Below are 15,640 nucleotides of genomic sequence, written 5' to 3' on the forward strand. Positions count from 1 at the left end.
TTCTATCACAACTAAATTTTATCCACAGTCTCATTGATCATTTCCTGCATCTCCACATCGCACCGACATCAAAATGAAATACAAACCTGCACATTAATGAAGCTCTCACGGCTCAACTCCTCTGCCTTCCATCACTGATGAACATGTAACTCTATAAACCTTGGTCGGTAACCTTTAAGTAAAGGGCTATTTTTGCCAATATCCAAACAATGTCAGACAGCTTCCTCATGCTTGAGTTACATCTCCGAGGGGGTGAACAAAAGCAACTTTATTGGCTGTGGAAAGGCGCTCGTAATGCGAGGGGGTAGAGGGTCGGTCGCATGCGGAGCCGCGCCGGATCACATTCCTCCGGCCCATTGATTTCTGATCTTTTGACATTATTTAGTTGCTTTTTATTTTCTTGCCCGTCTTTTATTCCATGTCACAAAAGACACAAATGTCCAAACAACTGATGTTGGTAATATCTACTATCTGTCAAAAGAGCGGGCCTTTCCCGGCATTAAAGCGGCCGAATGCTCTGATGCAGTGCCGAGAATCGGCAGGATGAAAATATCACTCTTTATAATGGAGGCTAATCAGATTTCGGATGGTGTTTGCCTTCAAGCTAAGGAGATATGGAAATGTGTGGAGCAGTAGGCCCTGTAACCAATACACTCCTAAATCATCACAAGACTGACCGCGAGACACAGGGCAGGGCCTTTTTCCCCCTCTCATGAAATCACTGCTGTGCAATCACAATCTAAACAAATACGAAACTAAATTTCGTCCCAATTTCCAAACATGCATAGCCAAACACAGACAAAGACGAGGACATACATGTTTAAAGCGGCCGTTGGTTGAATGTTGTACACACAGCAGCGATCAGTTCCATTAGGCGGGGATTTGATCATCTCCCCCGTGCGCCGTCACAGCTTAGGTTACTGTGAAAATGGTCAAATGTTGTATTTATCCCTCTGTAATTATTTTGATGCAGATGACAGAGATTGGTTGCTTGTAATGTGGCATGATGAGTGTGCACAGTGTGAGCCAAAGCACACACACGCAGGCACACGGGCAGGCTGAATGGCTCGTCTCTATGCCATTAACCCATTAGATAGTTTCAACAAAAGGCCTGAAGAATAATGTTTTATGTGCGTGGGGGAGAAAAAAAAGTCCTCAGAGCCCAGGGCACGGGCAATTACTACATTATAATCCTTGACTTTTGATTAATATTGGTGTTTTTCTTGCGCGACCCAAATGGATTTTCAATGAGAATAAAAGGTGAAAAAAAACAAAAACTTCAAAAATCGCAGGAACCAGAGTAGGAAAGCACCACTACACACTTTCCTTTTCATGGCCACTTTATAGTAGCATTTTGTCATCATAAATTAAAACTCACCCTAATTCAGGGACAGTAGCAACCATCATTAAAGCAGCAGCCTCCATCATTTGTAGTAACTTTGAAAAAAAGATTGGATTTTAATGCGACATCACTTGACTGTATGTTGATGTCAGCTATATTTTAGTTATTGAATCACCGGATATTCATTCAGCCACCAAAAGAAATGACCTCTATTGTGTGAAAGCAACATTTAACGCGTTTCCAGCCGCTGTCGCACCGAGGACGCCCGTCAACCACGGGGTGACCTTGACTGAGACTCTCTCGGTCCTCAGGGGGACATAAGACTCCCGAGTTTTATGCGGTTTCTTTTGTGATGGATCCTTTCTATCTCGTTGTTTGAATAATCACCTCTAGTTTCACTTATCTCGAGTTAGGTTTTGTCACTAGATTACTGACCTTTCGTATCTACCTTTCCAATTACTTTTAAGAGTTTTGGATGAACAAATTTGCGCTTTCATGTCCCGTGTTAGTGGCTCAGTCGCTGCTTCTGGCCATGAAAGGAGAGTTTTTAATGAGCTGAGGTGAGGTTAATTGGTTCGGGAAGATCTTCCGAGTCATGTGTCTCTATATGAAATTAAGTCCATTTGGAGTTTCCCTGGATGTGTTTAATAACAAACACTTCATCCTAATTTTCAACCCACTAATATAACGTCAGATCCAAGAAATCCAAACTCTTTAGCTGCTTTTCACTCCAAAAAGTCTTTTACACTCATATTTCAGCAAGCTAATTACCAGAAAAATGTGTATTTCTTTATCACGAGGTGCTGTTGGTTCCATTCTGAAACAACAGGGGGAATTTGGCATCGGTGGGTTGAGCGCTGCTGTCGATTCAGTGCGGGGAAACTGCTGCACGCGCGCAATGATGCTAATCCTTTGCAAACGACTGTGCCTTTCACTTGCTATTAGGAACGACATGATGTGAATCTGCTCAGACTAAAGGCCCTTGTAATCAACACTGGTGCAAATGTGTTAAGTTCAGTGTCTCCTTGTAGGGGGTTCAATGGCCCTGACAGTGTAATTACGGGTTGCCGCCACAATGCCGCGGTCAGAGCACTCAACAATAATGCCATCCATCTTCATTTCTAAAAGCAACGCCCCTCCAATTGATGGATAGTTATCATTAGAGAATGACAAAACACTGAAACGACTGACACGTGAGGTGCAAAATGTGCATACGTGTATGTGAGTAAGAGAGAGAGAGTAGATGAACCAGCTAGGTATTCTGTAAATTCAAGAAGATAGCCAGTCTATGGCTAACAGTAGTATCATATTATTATAACTATTTAGAGAGAATGGGAGATAAATCATTGGAGTCGGTGTCCTTCACGCACCATCACGCAAATATACATGAGATATGGATATGAACATTTTCACACAAAAAATGTTTACCTCGTGGGGATCCTGACACCCATACACATCTAGGTGCCGCAAAGCACTAAACCATAGGCTGTGAATGGTCTGGTCCTCTATACTTTCACTCTATATATTCGTTTAGAGTGATTCGTTTAGAGTTAATTATGAGCTTCGCCTCAGCAGAAGGCTAAAATGAGGCCTTTACCCTCTTTTATAAGGCCTCTGGCTCAGTCGAGGCACCATAATATCATATACATTTATCTTTATGTACTTCCTTTGACATTCTCACAATGTGATTCACAACAGTAACTGTGCTATTTCTGCAAGACAAACCAGAATTTGAAAACTTTCACTGAAAGACAGGCTGAGAAAGACTGCATTGAGAATATAGCTAAGAGGCTGGGGGGTGGACACACAAATGGCCAGAAGAATTTAAGCAGTGCTGTGCTCAATGTGATTATCTCTCCTTTTTCCATGCATGCAGCTTTAGGGGTCACTACCATCTCATACTCTCCGTCTCACACAGACAACACACACAAAAACAGGTTGGGCTTTGCCATTTCAATGACTCAATCGCATCTGGAGTTCTCCATCGATTGTGCTCAGTGACCCTGCAAAGGCCCATGTGGCGATGCGCCCGCCCCACCTCTCTGAATTAGACCACATTCAGATAAGAGCCGCTGCGGCCGCCGCCTCCTCCCCGTTACCAGGAGAGGGTGCTGAAGGGATCTCGAGTATTACTTCATCGGGTTGTTTTTGTGCTTTCAATGTAAAAAAAACAAAGCAAAGCTGTGACTTATTTGTTAGGATTTTTCACGAGTGGGGATTTAAGAGCCAAGGAAACATTTCCAGAGAAAACACAAAGGCGCCCTGTGTTCTGCCGCCGAAGCCACGGCGAAGAAAGTGGCAGTCAGGTGATCCTGCTCTCCCGAACTCATGATTCTCACGTGCGAGTTCAGATTTAATGGTTTTGCTGCATCCTAAAGTGCACAAGGACTGTTTATTCATTAAAATTCCAGATGTGCAACAACACACAATTATATCTTAAGCCAGCTCGCCGACTGATACACAGGCGGAGGATTGCCGGCCAACACTTTACCGTAGACGGGCTGGCCTGCTCGCGGAGCCTGCAGTTTGTTTAGCAACACTTCTTCTGACGACGCCCGAAGGGTGCAATTAAGCCCAATTAGAGCCTGTCAGTTTTATTAAGAGGCAACGACTGGCCAGACTCGGGGGCAGTGAGGGGTAGAGGAGGGAAAAGGAAGAGAAGAGGGAGGAGGAGAGCGTCTGCAGCACCAAGCTCCCTCTACTCTGAGCAACTGGGCACTCACCAGTGAGAGGAAACTGGTGTAAATAGAGTGCACGCCAACTAAACAGACACTGCACCGAAATGACAGCTTTGACAGATCAATGACCATCGCGTCTTAGGATTCTTGAACCCCGATCAAATCTTCGTAACTAGGTTCTCAGATGACCCCCCCCCAGTGAGAACCCCTAGCTCAAACACAAAGACGATACCTATATTCGGATGAAAAACAACTTTAAATGTGTCGTTTTGGGATCAGAAAGGGATCAATGTATGACAAAACCCAGCGTGTCTATAAATACTCAGCGGCTATACTGAATGCAGACATGTGTGGATGCAGATGTCACAAAGCATTTACGGAAGGATAGGAGGTGGTGGCTGTCTAGCTACGCAGGCCTGCCCCGATATATCAGTGCGGCGGTGAATAGAGCAATACAGCTGGTGTGAAACAAAAAACTGCCGCATCCCTTTCATCAGGAAATCAAAAAAGAAAGCAAATGAATGTATCATTCCTTCACAATTCCTTTTCCGTCGACCCCTCAACAGAGATGTTTACAGATAGCTATCATCCCCCCTCTTATTCACATTTGAGCTTGGACACGTTTCAAAAGAGGGGGCCTTTTCATCTCCCCTCTCGCTGTGAGGAAATTTGCTCCTTAATGGCTTTCAAAACAGGAAGCACAGACAATATAAAAAAGGGAGAAGTGAGAAAAACCGCTACGCTCCCCCGTCCCCCCACCCCCAGTCCCCACTTCAGTCGACGCATCGTTCGAGGAGCCGAGTGCCGCGGCACACTGCCGCTGTGCCAAGGTGCCAACTGTGCCAGTCACACTGACCTCCATCTGCAGGCAACTTGATACCATCTCTCCAACCGCCGCATACTCCCACTGAATGGGCTCGCTCAGTCACAGTGGAGTCTGAATGCCATTCAAGGCTCCGGCTCAGAATTGTGTTTCGAGTTTCTGTGCTATTGTATTCTTTGTTCACAGCTGCTGTGTAAAAAAAAATCCTTTATCACTACACTGAATAGTCAAAGGGTTGTATTGGAGGAATGCACATAGGAATACATTACTGCCAATGTGCAAATCATTCCACTCTCAGGCAAATTAGAGCTGATTTTTCACAAGTCTTTATCAATGACCCTAAGACAAGCAAGGTTGAACTACTACAGACCAGCTGAAATTAATGCTTAAGATGGTCTGTTGCCAAGTACTACTTACTATTTTAATAGTATATGTAGGTGTGTGTTTACTCATGTTGTATTCATAATTCCGCCTCCTGCGGGGCATCTATGTCCACCGAGTGCCCTTGAACATGCCATGAGTAGTCTTTCTACGCTTCAACTAAAAAGAGACCTGAAAGACAGCTACACACGCTTCCGCACAGTTGGATAAAACAAACCTTAACCACACAACTCAACCTCACCAAAGAACTTGCTTTTTTTTCAAAAGATGTTCAGAAGTGTGTTTTTTTTCCCCCTCCTCGTCTTTGCTTTTTCTCTCCCTGGGTAAAACAAATGCATCATTTTTCAGCGTAAAAAAAAAGAAAAGAAAAAATGCTTTACTCCCTCTTCTCCCTCCCATTGTGCCATTTCCGTGTATGGAAGTGTTCCCTCCCATTGATTTTCTCCCAGCCAGAGCCCTACCCAACACGAGCTTCCTTTCTGGTGTCATCTCCTTGTGCCTTCCTCCTTTTAACTGTGTTTTACTCATGCGGTATGCTGTAAATCTGCCAACCCGGCTGAGGGGAGGGGGCTTGTAAAAACAGATACAAGCACATGAAACTTTGAGGCATCGATTTCTTTTTGATGAAAAATGAAGTGTTTAAAGCTGTTTATAGAAAAAAAAATGAATGCATGTTTTTCCACAAGATACATTTCTTATCTGTGCCCGAGTTTGTGGCCTGCGATACGGTGAGGTTGTGTTATATGGAGCCACCCTCAACATGCGCGCATTATTAAGTGCACAACCACCAGGAAAAAGTGATTATAGTCAGAGAACGCCGGAGCAGATTAGGCCTACGGCTGCATCTCAGAAATGCATAAGAAAAACTGCATGCTTGTGAGAAAAACACAAAGCTGTGCAGGTCTTCCTCGGGGAATTGCCAGGTTTGCAAAAGTCTGAAATTTGCAGCAGAATTATTGAAGGAACAGTTGAATGATACGGTATGTCAGAGATAATTCTGACATTCAAATACACAACGCAGGATACTGAGATCAAAAGGAGAGCCATGTGGAGATATCCAGAGATGAAGGCGAGAGCTGGCAGGAGCATTTTCCAACTGCTGCTGCTCCTTGTCAGTGGTTTCTGTTCCCCGCTCAGCCAGCCCTCTGTGGTGAATGTCTGTGTCCACTGGGGGCTACAATTAGCCCATCAAACTCATTCCAGCCAGGGATCCGCACTGCCTTTCCAGTCCCCTTTCCCGGCATCTCGAAGCCTGGGCCCCTCCAAAGAGACAGGCAACTTGTAAGACTAGGGGAGGTATCCTTTGATGTGCCAGATTCTGCCGAGGCCGCCCTTTTTGCTCATATCAAGACTGGGAAGATATAACAATTAAAATAGAGGAAGAGGCAGGCTGACACCACAGCACAGGGCTGCTGCCCGTGTGTCACGTCCTCATGTTTGAACATTGGACCTGCTCTTTAAAAGGTGGACGATTCCTGCCCAACTAAAAATGCTATTGAGGAACTTCAGGCTCAAAACTGCATTTGAGATTCATCCTGGACTTTAATTAAATGTTCAATGCAGGTCTGAAAAGCACGAGATCTGCGAGAACTTTGCAAACATTTTTTTGCCTTAATGGCATTGATGATACTTCTCTCTAATGTAAATCATAATTGGTGGCTTTCTTACCTAAAGTTTCTCATTTTAGCCAGATTTCCTGAGCGTTTCATTCCAACAATGCTAAATAAAGTAAATCCCTATTATTATGAGGCGAGAAGCTCTTTTAGCTAAACCAAACCGAGAAGTCAGTTAACGAAAACATTCTCAAGTTTTCAGAAATGTCCAACCTCACCTGCGTCTCAAGAGACCCAGTGTGGTGTTTAAGCCGGACTGAGAGCCAGCAGTTCTGATGGGCTGCTGTTTTATGTTGTGTAAGACACAGTTCCAATCCCATGGCTGCTCCAATGGGAATAAGAGGCAGACAGCCAGGTAATTACACAGCTCCGTGTACCAGCCAGGAGAAGAAGGCCCACCACCACACAAAAACACTAATTTGCGGATACAGATCGCACGAACCCCACCCCTAAACACACAAACACACACACGCACGCACACACATGCATGCAGGGCATTTATGTCAAGGGGGATTACAATGACTCCAACCTGACCTGGTGCTGCAGCTGTGCCTGAATTCAGTGCCGGAGGTAAGGGAGCGTCCGCAGTCAAAACAGGTGTGTATTTCTGCAGATGCACAACTCAAACACGTGGTTCGCATTAGTTGCTGCAGTCAAGCCTGATAAGGGATTGATGATTTATTCCCAGTTAACCTCCACAAGTGCAAAAAGAGAGCACTTCTCATGCAGTTGGTTCATTTCCTAGAACAATTTTTATTTGTTTGTCTTTGCTTGAACCTGGATACAGGAAATGAAATCACTCTTTTGTGGAGCCTTTGCAGCATCTTCAGAAGGCCTAACATTATGGAGTAACAGTGGTGACTAACTCCACCACAGTCAAATGTAAGATTCGGTGCTGCTTCCGAAAACAGGTATTTTAAATCGGGTTTTCCTTAAATTGTTATTGTGTCAAAAACAGCAACTAAACTGCAATATCATCCAACCTGTAATGTTAATTTATTTTGGCAACATGATTATTTTCAATATTATGGAGACATTAAGATTTCAAAAGATCCAGCTCAAGTTGTAGAGGGAAAGAATGAATTTTACCAGTGAGTAATCGAGGGAAACAAAACAAAAGCACAGTCATGCGTCTGAGAAAGCGTAGGTATTCTCCGTCCTTTGTCGGTTATTCCGACAAAGAGAGAAATCTCGTTAAAAAAAAAAAAATACTGTCATGGATTCCAGTGAATGCCAGTGAGAATCAAGCGCGCTATTCATGCTGCCAGTTGATTTAGGCACGCCTCGCTACACACCAATCAGCCCGGCCCCGGCCTCGGCAGCCACTCACTTGTCTGACATTCCGACACAAGATGGAGACACTGCCAAGAGTTCCAATTAAAATATCCATTTGTGATATCTGTGCAAAAGTAAGAGCAACAACAACAACAAAAAAGCATCTACCAGGCTATCAATAGTATAGGAGAAGATAGAACAAAAGCTGCCAAAATTCTGTGGACGGGCCACACTTCAGTTATCTAAATAAATACTAGCGGTGTGTGTGTGTAGGGAGAACGGGCGTGCGTGGGGAAAATAGACAGAATGTGCATTTGTGTGTATGTGTGTGTGGTACCGGGAGCTTCTTGTTATGGAGGAACAGAGCATGTTGCAGATAAGAGGGCGATGGTGTTCAAAGAAAAAGGCAGGCTGGTAAAGTGTGTGCCGATTCGACATCATCGCCTTACTGTCCCTTAATGAGCCTGGAGAGGCAGTCTGGTGTCCACAGAATTCGCTCCTGTCTCGCTCCAATCAGGTTGCTGGGCTTTTTATTCAAATCTCACACACAACTGTCACGGAGCCAGTCTGGCCACGCTGTTTATCTTACTCCAGGAGGATGTTAACAAGACAAATGAATGAATAAATACACAAATAATGCGTTTAGGTAATGTTAATAATGTATGAAATGGAAGCAGCTTTTTGACAGTACTGCTGAACGAAGGATTCTTCCCAACTTCGGTGACAGGCTTGTTATTCTTTTCCCATCATGCAATTCTCTGCGTCTCCTTGCAGGCGACTGTCTGGCCAACTCTGCGCCTCTAACGTGCGTGATGAGAAAAAGAGCTCCTACACATTAGTTTAGACTTCTCTCCCATGAAAGCAGTCCATGCACTGTCAGGATTGAGCCATCTCTGCATCATCCAAAACATCTCGCACGATGATCCTCCTTAATCTCATGGAATCCGGCTCCACTTCTCGCCCCACTGCACTCCCTCCTCGCAGTCGGACATACTGAATTCAACGTAATTGTTTGGGGGCCGCGCAGCTGCACAGGTACACAACAGCCGCCCAATCAGAGTGGCCTCTCTTAAAGAGATTTCACTAAATTTACAGGTCTACGATGACAAAACAAAGACCAGAAGAAAGCATCAGGGAAAAAAATGTGTATTGAATTCCATCTCGGGGCCAAGATAAAATCCCGGTGCTCTGGCAAAGTTGACTTGGTAGATGCATAAAAAGATGACCCCCCCCCCACGAAAATCTCAAAAAGTTTGAGCAGGTCTGCCAAGAGGAACAAAATCAGATAAATTGGGGGTGGGGGTGGTGTCTCGTTCAAGCTGCGCTGAAACCTGAAAACGCTTTTAGAACAGGAGAATGAGGAAGGTGACAAAGGACGCAGCAAACGACTCAGAACGCAGATACACGGCTTTTCACCCTTGTGAACACCGTAGAAAAGCCCCCGTCCTGTTAAAACATGGGAGGGAGCTTAAGTGCTCCCTGGAATCACTCAGCATTCCACCGTCTTACACACACACATCCACAGTGTTCAAATTCGACTCTGACAGTGTATTCATCCATAACTGTAAATTGTTCTTTGGGGAATTTGACTGGGCCTCATATTCTCCCCCTCCTCAAGACCCTTCTCCCCATTTTCCCCCTCTTTCTTTCCGCAAAGCTGTCTTCACACTTGTATATGTGTACAAGCAGTAACCATAGTGATTGAGTGACTGCCAATCGTTACAAAACCGGGGACTCCGGAGGCCAGATAGTCATGTGTCACGTATGGTTTAGTAATTACCAGTTATCTTCCACTGACATCTCCTTTCTACCTTTTCTTTCCTGGTACGGTAGTGGTTAAAAATACTAATGATGTTCAATAAAGAAATGAACTGTGCAAACTAACTCAAAGCTTAAAAAAACGATTGAAATTTTGAACGAAATACATCTGCAGCAGCGAAACCTCTGGAGAACGGTTGCGGAAAGATACGGTCCAGAAATCAACTGTTTGCGATCCGTATTCTCACCACTAGATGTCACCAAAACTTACACAGTGGACCTTTAAGATGGCATTTAGCAAGAAGCCGAAGGGATCATTCGCTGCCAGGGTGCAAAACTGGTGGGGTTTCCTCCTAACTGATTGAAAACATACACTTCCTTAATCCATATCACCGATGTTAAATGCATCATTTATTTGATCAGGTGTACGGCCAAACCGACCTATCGATCAAGGCGATGACTCACACTCTCGGTCTGTACCAGCGATGGTTTCAGTATGAAACTACCCTGGTCTAAAGTTCACATATAGAAAGTTAATCCAAAGGTTCCTGAGCCTTTGTCATGGCATCTTTGGTGGGAAAATGGGATGCATAGTGGAACTTTTCTCAAGAAGGGCTGTAAGGTTCAACAAAGCCCACTTCTATCACAATTCGTTGGTCACATTTTTTTTTAACAAATACAGGGTGGTGATTTCACTTGCAACGCGCTGCAATGCCTCTGTTGATGTGTACCAGGATTTTAAAAGAGCCTATAAAATCTGGCAGCCCACCCCTGGGATATGATCTTAATCACTTGAACCCGATCTCAAAAGTTCACTTGCAAGCTTCCTGGAACATGGGAAAGACTTTTCTAAGGAATAACAAAGAGGGTTAGTGAGAGCAATAACGTCGTCGTTAATCCGATGCAATTCTGCCCAGCGCCACTTTGGACACAGAAAGACACAACGGACCCGCAGAGAAATGGGAATCAAGAGTCAATTTGTGACAGAAAGACGGTAATGGAGTTTTAACATTTGCAGTTAAAAGAACTAATAGTCAGCAGAGGTGAGGTATGTGCCGTCCTGTATTGGCCTTACATACTTTTCCTTGTCTTTGCAGCTCAGCTCCTTCCATACAGCTGCTGGGGGTGCGGGGGAGGAACGAGGTTGCGGATCACCTTACTCCAGCCTGCCTCCATAATGTCATAAACCCCTCTCCTTTCCCGCCACACCAAGCCCTCTCAAAATGTCATTCCATCACTGTGGCCAAATCCACACGCACGCAGTTCAGTTTGTTTCTCCTCCCCTGTCATCCACTCCCACCCTTCCCGTGCCCTCATCCCAGTGTTAATTGGTAAATCTGTTGAACCATGCCAGCCCTAACAATGAGACACCTGGAGTTCTGTCAAAACAAGTTTCCCTGTGAAACAGCCTCCAGTGTTAACACAGTAGCAGAGGGAGCTGCTGAGCATGCTGCGGCTCACGAGGATGGCTAATGGAGCCGAAGCTCGCCCTATCTGGGAAACTTTATCAGGGATTAGAGCACTGTGGTCGACCGTCTGTCTGCTGGGAGAGAACTCTGTTGGGAGCAGTGCATCATAAATCTGACTCTTGAACCTTGAGCTGGCTTATTAAATGCATATTAATTAGTACCTACTCTGGGTGAACCTCTGGGTTACATGAGTTCATGTCATCGCATGTAAACATATACAGATAGAACCTGGCCTGACCCAGCTCTGACTACCTGTCATCCAAACCTCAATTCAGACCTCAAATGCGAGAATACAAGCAATAAACTGGCGCATACAAGGGTATGTTTGTAAGACAAACATGCGGAAGGATGGGCACGCCCAACAGTGATCCTGCCTGACCTTGTCAAACAAGTTCCAGCAGAGGTGCTTGTATAAAGACAAGACACAGGCCGATGGGAAGAAAAGTTATTGTTTGGTCTTTCTCAAGTTCAGACACTCCAATGTCATATTTATAGTTGTCATAAATTAACATTGGGCGTTTTTCTTGACTTTTCCCTTATTTTCGCACTCTTCTTGAACTAGTATTGACTGGCAGCACAGGCCCAGCAGAGTATGAAAAACCAACAACCAATTGACTAGTTAAACAACTCAAGCTGAGCTTGGTTCGCCCAAAGCAGATTAATAAATTATCCTTTGGGTCAGGATGTGAAACTCACAGAAGGAAATTAAAAATGAGGTGTGCCGCTTTCCTCAGAATCTGAGCTCTGCGGGAAAGCAGATTGACTTCGCCAAACGCACGTCTGGCCCCTCAAGTCCAATTCTCGGTTCCGCGAAGAAGCTCGTTGCCGATTTCACATGGAGTCCTGCATGATTGTTCTCCCACACTTCTGTCAGGCCGCATACTCATGGACACAATCATAGGTAAACAACATGACATATTGAGACACATTTCCATTTTGAGCATCTTCCACAGTGAACACTGTGTTATGGCTCAGCTTAGCCGACCTGATATTACGAAGCTGCTAAAAGTCTCTGAAAAATACAATCAACATCTCTACCGTCACTGTGTCAATCAATCAAACTATGTTAAACCGCATGCATCCGGAAAGAGCCCCAGAGCTAAAAGGATGTTAGTATCATGATCCAAAATCCCAGATTGTTACACAAATAAAAAAGGCAGCCAATACTAACATACAGAAAATAGCAAATGAAGCTGGACAAACAGCTGGAGCACTCATGAAAGTCTGTCAGACCGATTTAATACAACAGAAAGCACACAAAGCAGCAGCACAGAACTACGGCACACAGCACAGCATGATTATATCAGCATCATACCCAGTATTCAGGTTTTTCATTCATTTCACTTTTTTAAAATTAATCATCATGTTAATTTATGTGTGGAATCAACCAGCAAGGTATGTTTGGAATTCAAAGGTCTCTCACCAAATGAAATTGGTGAAGGCTCAGATCTGACTGTCCAGGGATTTCCCAGCAGAAGGGCCCCTGAAAGGCAAAGATGGACGTTCCCAAGTCACACAGTTGTATCAGATCGCCATTTCTTCATCATACTGCACACGCACGCACGCACACACACACATACACACACACACACACACACACCTCAACACATCTCCGCCGACCAAGCTCTCCCAGGAAATAATGCATTCTCCAAGCTTTTTAGTAATTTAAACCAGTACCTCGTCTCTGCTGGCTCAGCTTTCTCCCGGGTGCATGTTCGGCACCATTATTACTAATTTTACACAGAGAGAATAACAGAACACTGGCTCTGCACTGGTAACAGGGCTGTAAGTACTGGCTGCCTGGTTGTTAACACAATGCTCCAGTCTTTCTCTCCACAAAATCAAGAGCTTTGTGGATGTTGAAGGGCAGTCATTTGCTAATTATTCTCACAAACCATGGTTATATTATTTATACAGGGGTGGACATGCTAATAATGCATAAAAAGCAAACAGGGCTCCTAGTACCATAAAAGTACCGTAGCAACTGATTTCTCGGCAGAGAACACTTGGATTGGTTTGCAACTGCGCCTGACCTCGAGGGTGGGTGGGTGGCTTTTTACAAACAACTAGATGGCGAACGCTGGTGAACTACGCTTAGCCACACCAACTCACAAACACAATCACGTATTATCTTTTAAAATGTGCGTGCCCAACAGTAGGGTCATATATTCCCCGAGATTGCTCCGGTTGGCAGTTGGCATTAAATGGCGAAATACCCATGCAAAAAAAAGTTCTGACTTTTTGCCATAAGAATTAAAAGTTTGGGTGTACTTAGAAGTTCAGAATGGGGGTCGGAGCCTCTTGAGTCATTGTTTTATTACAAGTGTTGACTAAGCCAACACAGAGTGGATTGTCTGTGGTCACAAGCGGCCATCCAGACTGCTAGACAGACACAATGACCGAGGTGCCTCATTGTCATTGTCACAGTTCCCATAGCCTGACGCCATGTCTCGACAGCCGTGCATTTTGACTTGCACTGGTGACGCAAGTGTTGACCCCTTGAACGGGTGTCTTGTCTGGGGAAGATGGCGATGGCAGCTGTGTACACTGTTCTTTATCAGCAAGGTGTGCAAAAGCAACCTAGCAAGATGGATAAAATCTTTAATTGATGAACGGTTCTTTTCATATTCGACATATTTTCTGGAAATTCAAGAGAAAACAATCAACAGTTAAATAACCAGATAGCAATGCCTGTTATATAATTCGGGCCTACATGCCAAGTGGGTTCTGCTCCTTCAACAAGTGACCAAATCCATAAATAGATGATTAAGATATGAGCTCTCTCTTTCAGCAAAGGTTAAGGGTGGACAGAAGAATTCCTGCACAGGGGGGAAAAAGACAAAGGAGGTGAGAGGTTATTAAGAAAATGCTTTTAGATGCAAGAAAGGAAAGAGCAGTTTAAGGTAGAGAAAGGCATCTCAGCAAAGAATCGGGACAGTGCGTGGGTGGTGCCTGCTGACCATGGGGTTGCTCATTAACAGCCGAGTGGGCCAGGCATCCTAGAGACTTGGGCAATTATCTGCCGAGCCCAGGTGCATGGCCCATTCAGATCACAGGAAACCCACTTTGTCCCCATTCCATCAATTCTATCCAAATGGATGTGTTTTTTTCCTATTACAGACCAACAGCTGCATGACGTGGCATTGTTTGGATCCACAGAGTTGTTATAGCTTGTGTTTCCTCAATAGCAGCACATTGTGCAAGCAGATCTGTCTTTATTTAATATCAGAAGTGTGCCTAGGCTATTTACAGAGCTTTTGTCTCTTCTTTTGTCATATTCTTTACAGCAGAGACTGTCAAGGAATAAAATAAGCATGTTTGGTAGTTGTAAAGGTTCATGTGGGAGGTCTCGGCCAGTGATGGCCAGATTCCATCACTTCCTCTGCACAAATTACCATACGCTCAGAGCAGGTGCCCTCCTCTCTTCATCCCCAGGCCCATGATTCACCACCTCTGACACACACGCACACACACATAACAATAATGCATGGTGAGGTGCAGTTGGGAAATGGTTAACACTCCAGCAATCCCCTGCTGCCAGAGAAAGCCCACAAAACAATGGACACATTGTTGAAGCAGGCTCAAGACTCTAAGGCTTTGTGTGTGTGTGTGTGTGTGCGTGTGTGTGTGCTCCTTACTTTTCACCATTTTTGCCCCAGTTCCCAATATGGCTTTTCAGAAATACATAAATGTACACCACCCGAAGAGGGAACTAAAGTATGGAAACGTGACTCAGATTAGCCAAACGAATGTCATGGTTTAAAAGAATGAGACTTGAACAACTGTACGGGGCGAAAGAAGCCTAATTTACAGCACAAACACAGAACAAAGACGCTACTTCCACCAGCTATTGAGCTACTTCTTCCTGTTAAGTATCCGCAGAGGCACTCCAACATCAAAACATCACAATGCAAGTCAACCTGACAACCGTGGACTACTTCTCGTGGGAGCTCTGTGAGGCATAAAAATGTTTCTTGGAGTCCCTCCCTCAAAAAATACACATCAATAGGTGGATAAATATTGAATTACTGCAGCCAATAGCATAAAAGTTCAGCGGCCGCAGGTTTGGAGGCTGCCTGCAGGGTGGTCAGGTACTTCAAAAGATCCAGCATGGCCCCCTTTGAGGGCATGGTAAACAGGGTCATACACCATGCCCTCAGACAGACCAGCCACTGCGAGGTCACTTCCTCCTCCCCCCCCCTCTTCTCAGCTGATCCCCCAGTGGTCCAATGTTGCAGAGCCGTCCAAATGAGAACAGCCGCGTGCATCCCTGTCCCTATCCGTCTCCTTGTCTCTTTCAT

General features: G+C 44.7%; 1 protein-coding gene across 25 annotated transcripts in view; it reads right to left on the reverse strand.

Annotated features, from left to right (window-relative positions):
• Positions 1–15,640, reverse strand: part of tcf7l2 (transcription factor 7 like 2) — a 77,637-nt gene that overhangs the window by 32,370 nt on the left and 29,627 nt on the right. For 13 of the 25 annotated variants that reach the window (XM_057032011.1, XM_057031992.1, XM_057032039.1 and 10 more), the window contains exon 5: positions 12,763–12,822. The exons of the other annotated variants lie outside the window; for them this stretch is intronic. In XM_057032011.1, the coding sequence (XP_056887991.1) occupies positions 12,763–12,822 (60 nt within the window). The remainder of the gene's footprint in view (positions 1–12,762; positions 12,823–15,640) is intronic. 25 annotated transcript variants of the gene reach the window in all.

The sequence above is a fragment of the Takifugu flavidus genome, chromosome 1 (genome assembly GCF_003711565.1).
Source record: "Takifugu flavidus isolate HTHZ2018 chromosome 1, ASM371156v2, whole genome shotgun sequence".
Lineage (NCBI taxonomy): Eukaryota > Metazoa > Chordata > Actinopteri > Tetraodontiformes > Tetraodontidae > Takifugu > Takifugu flavidus.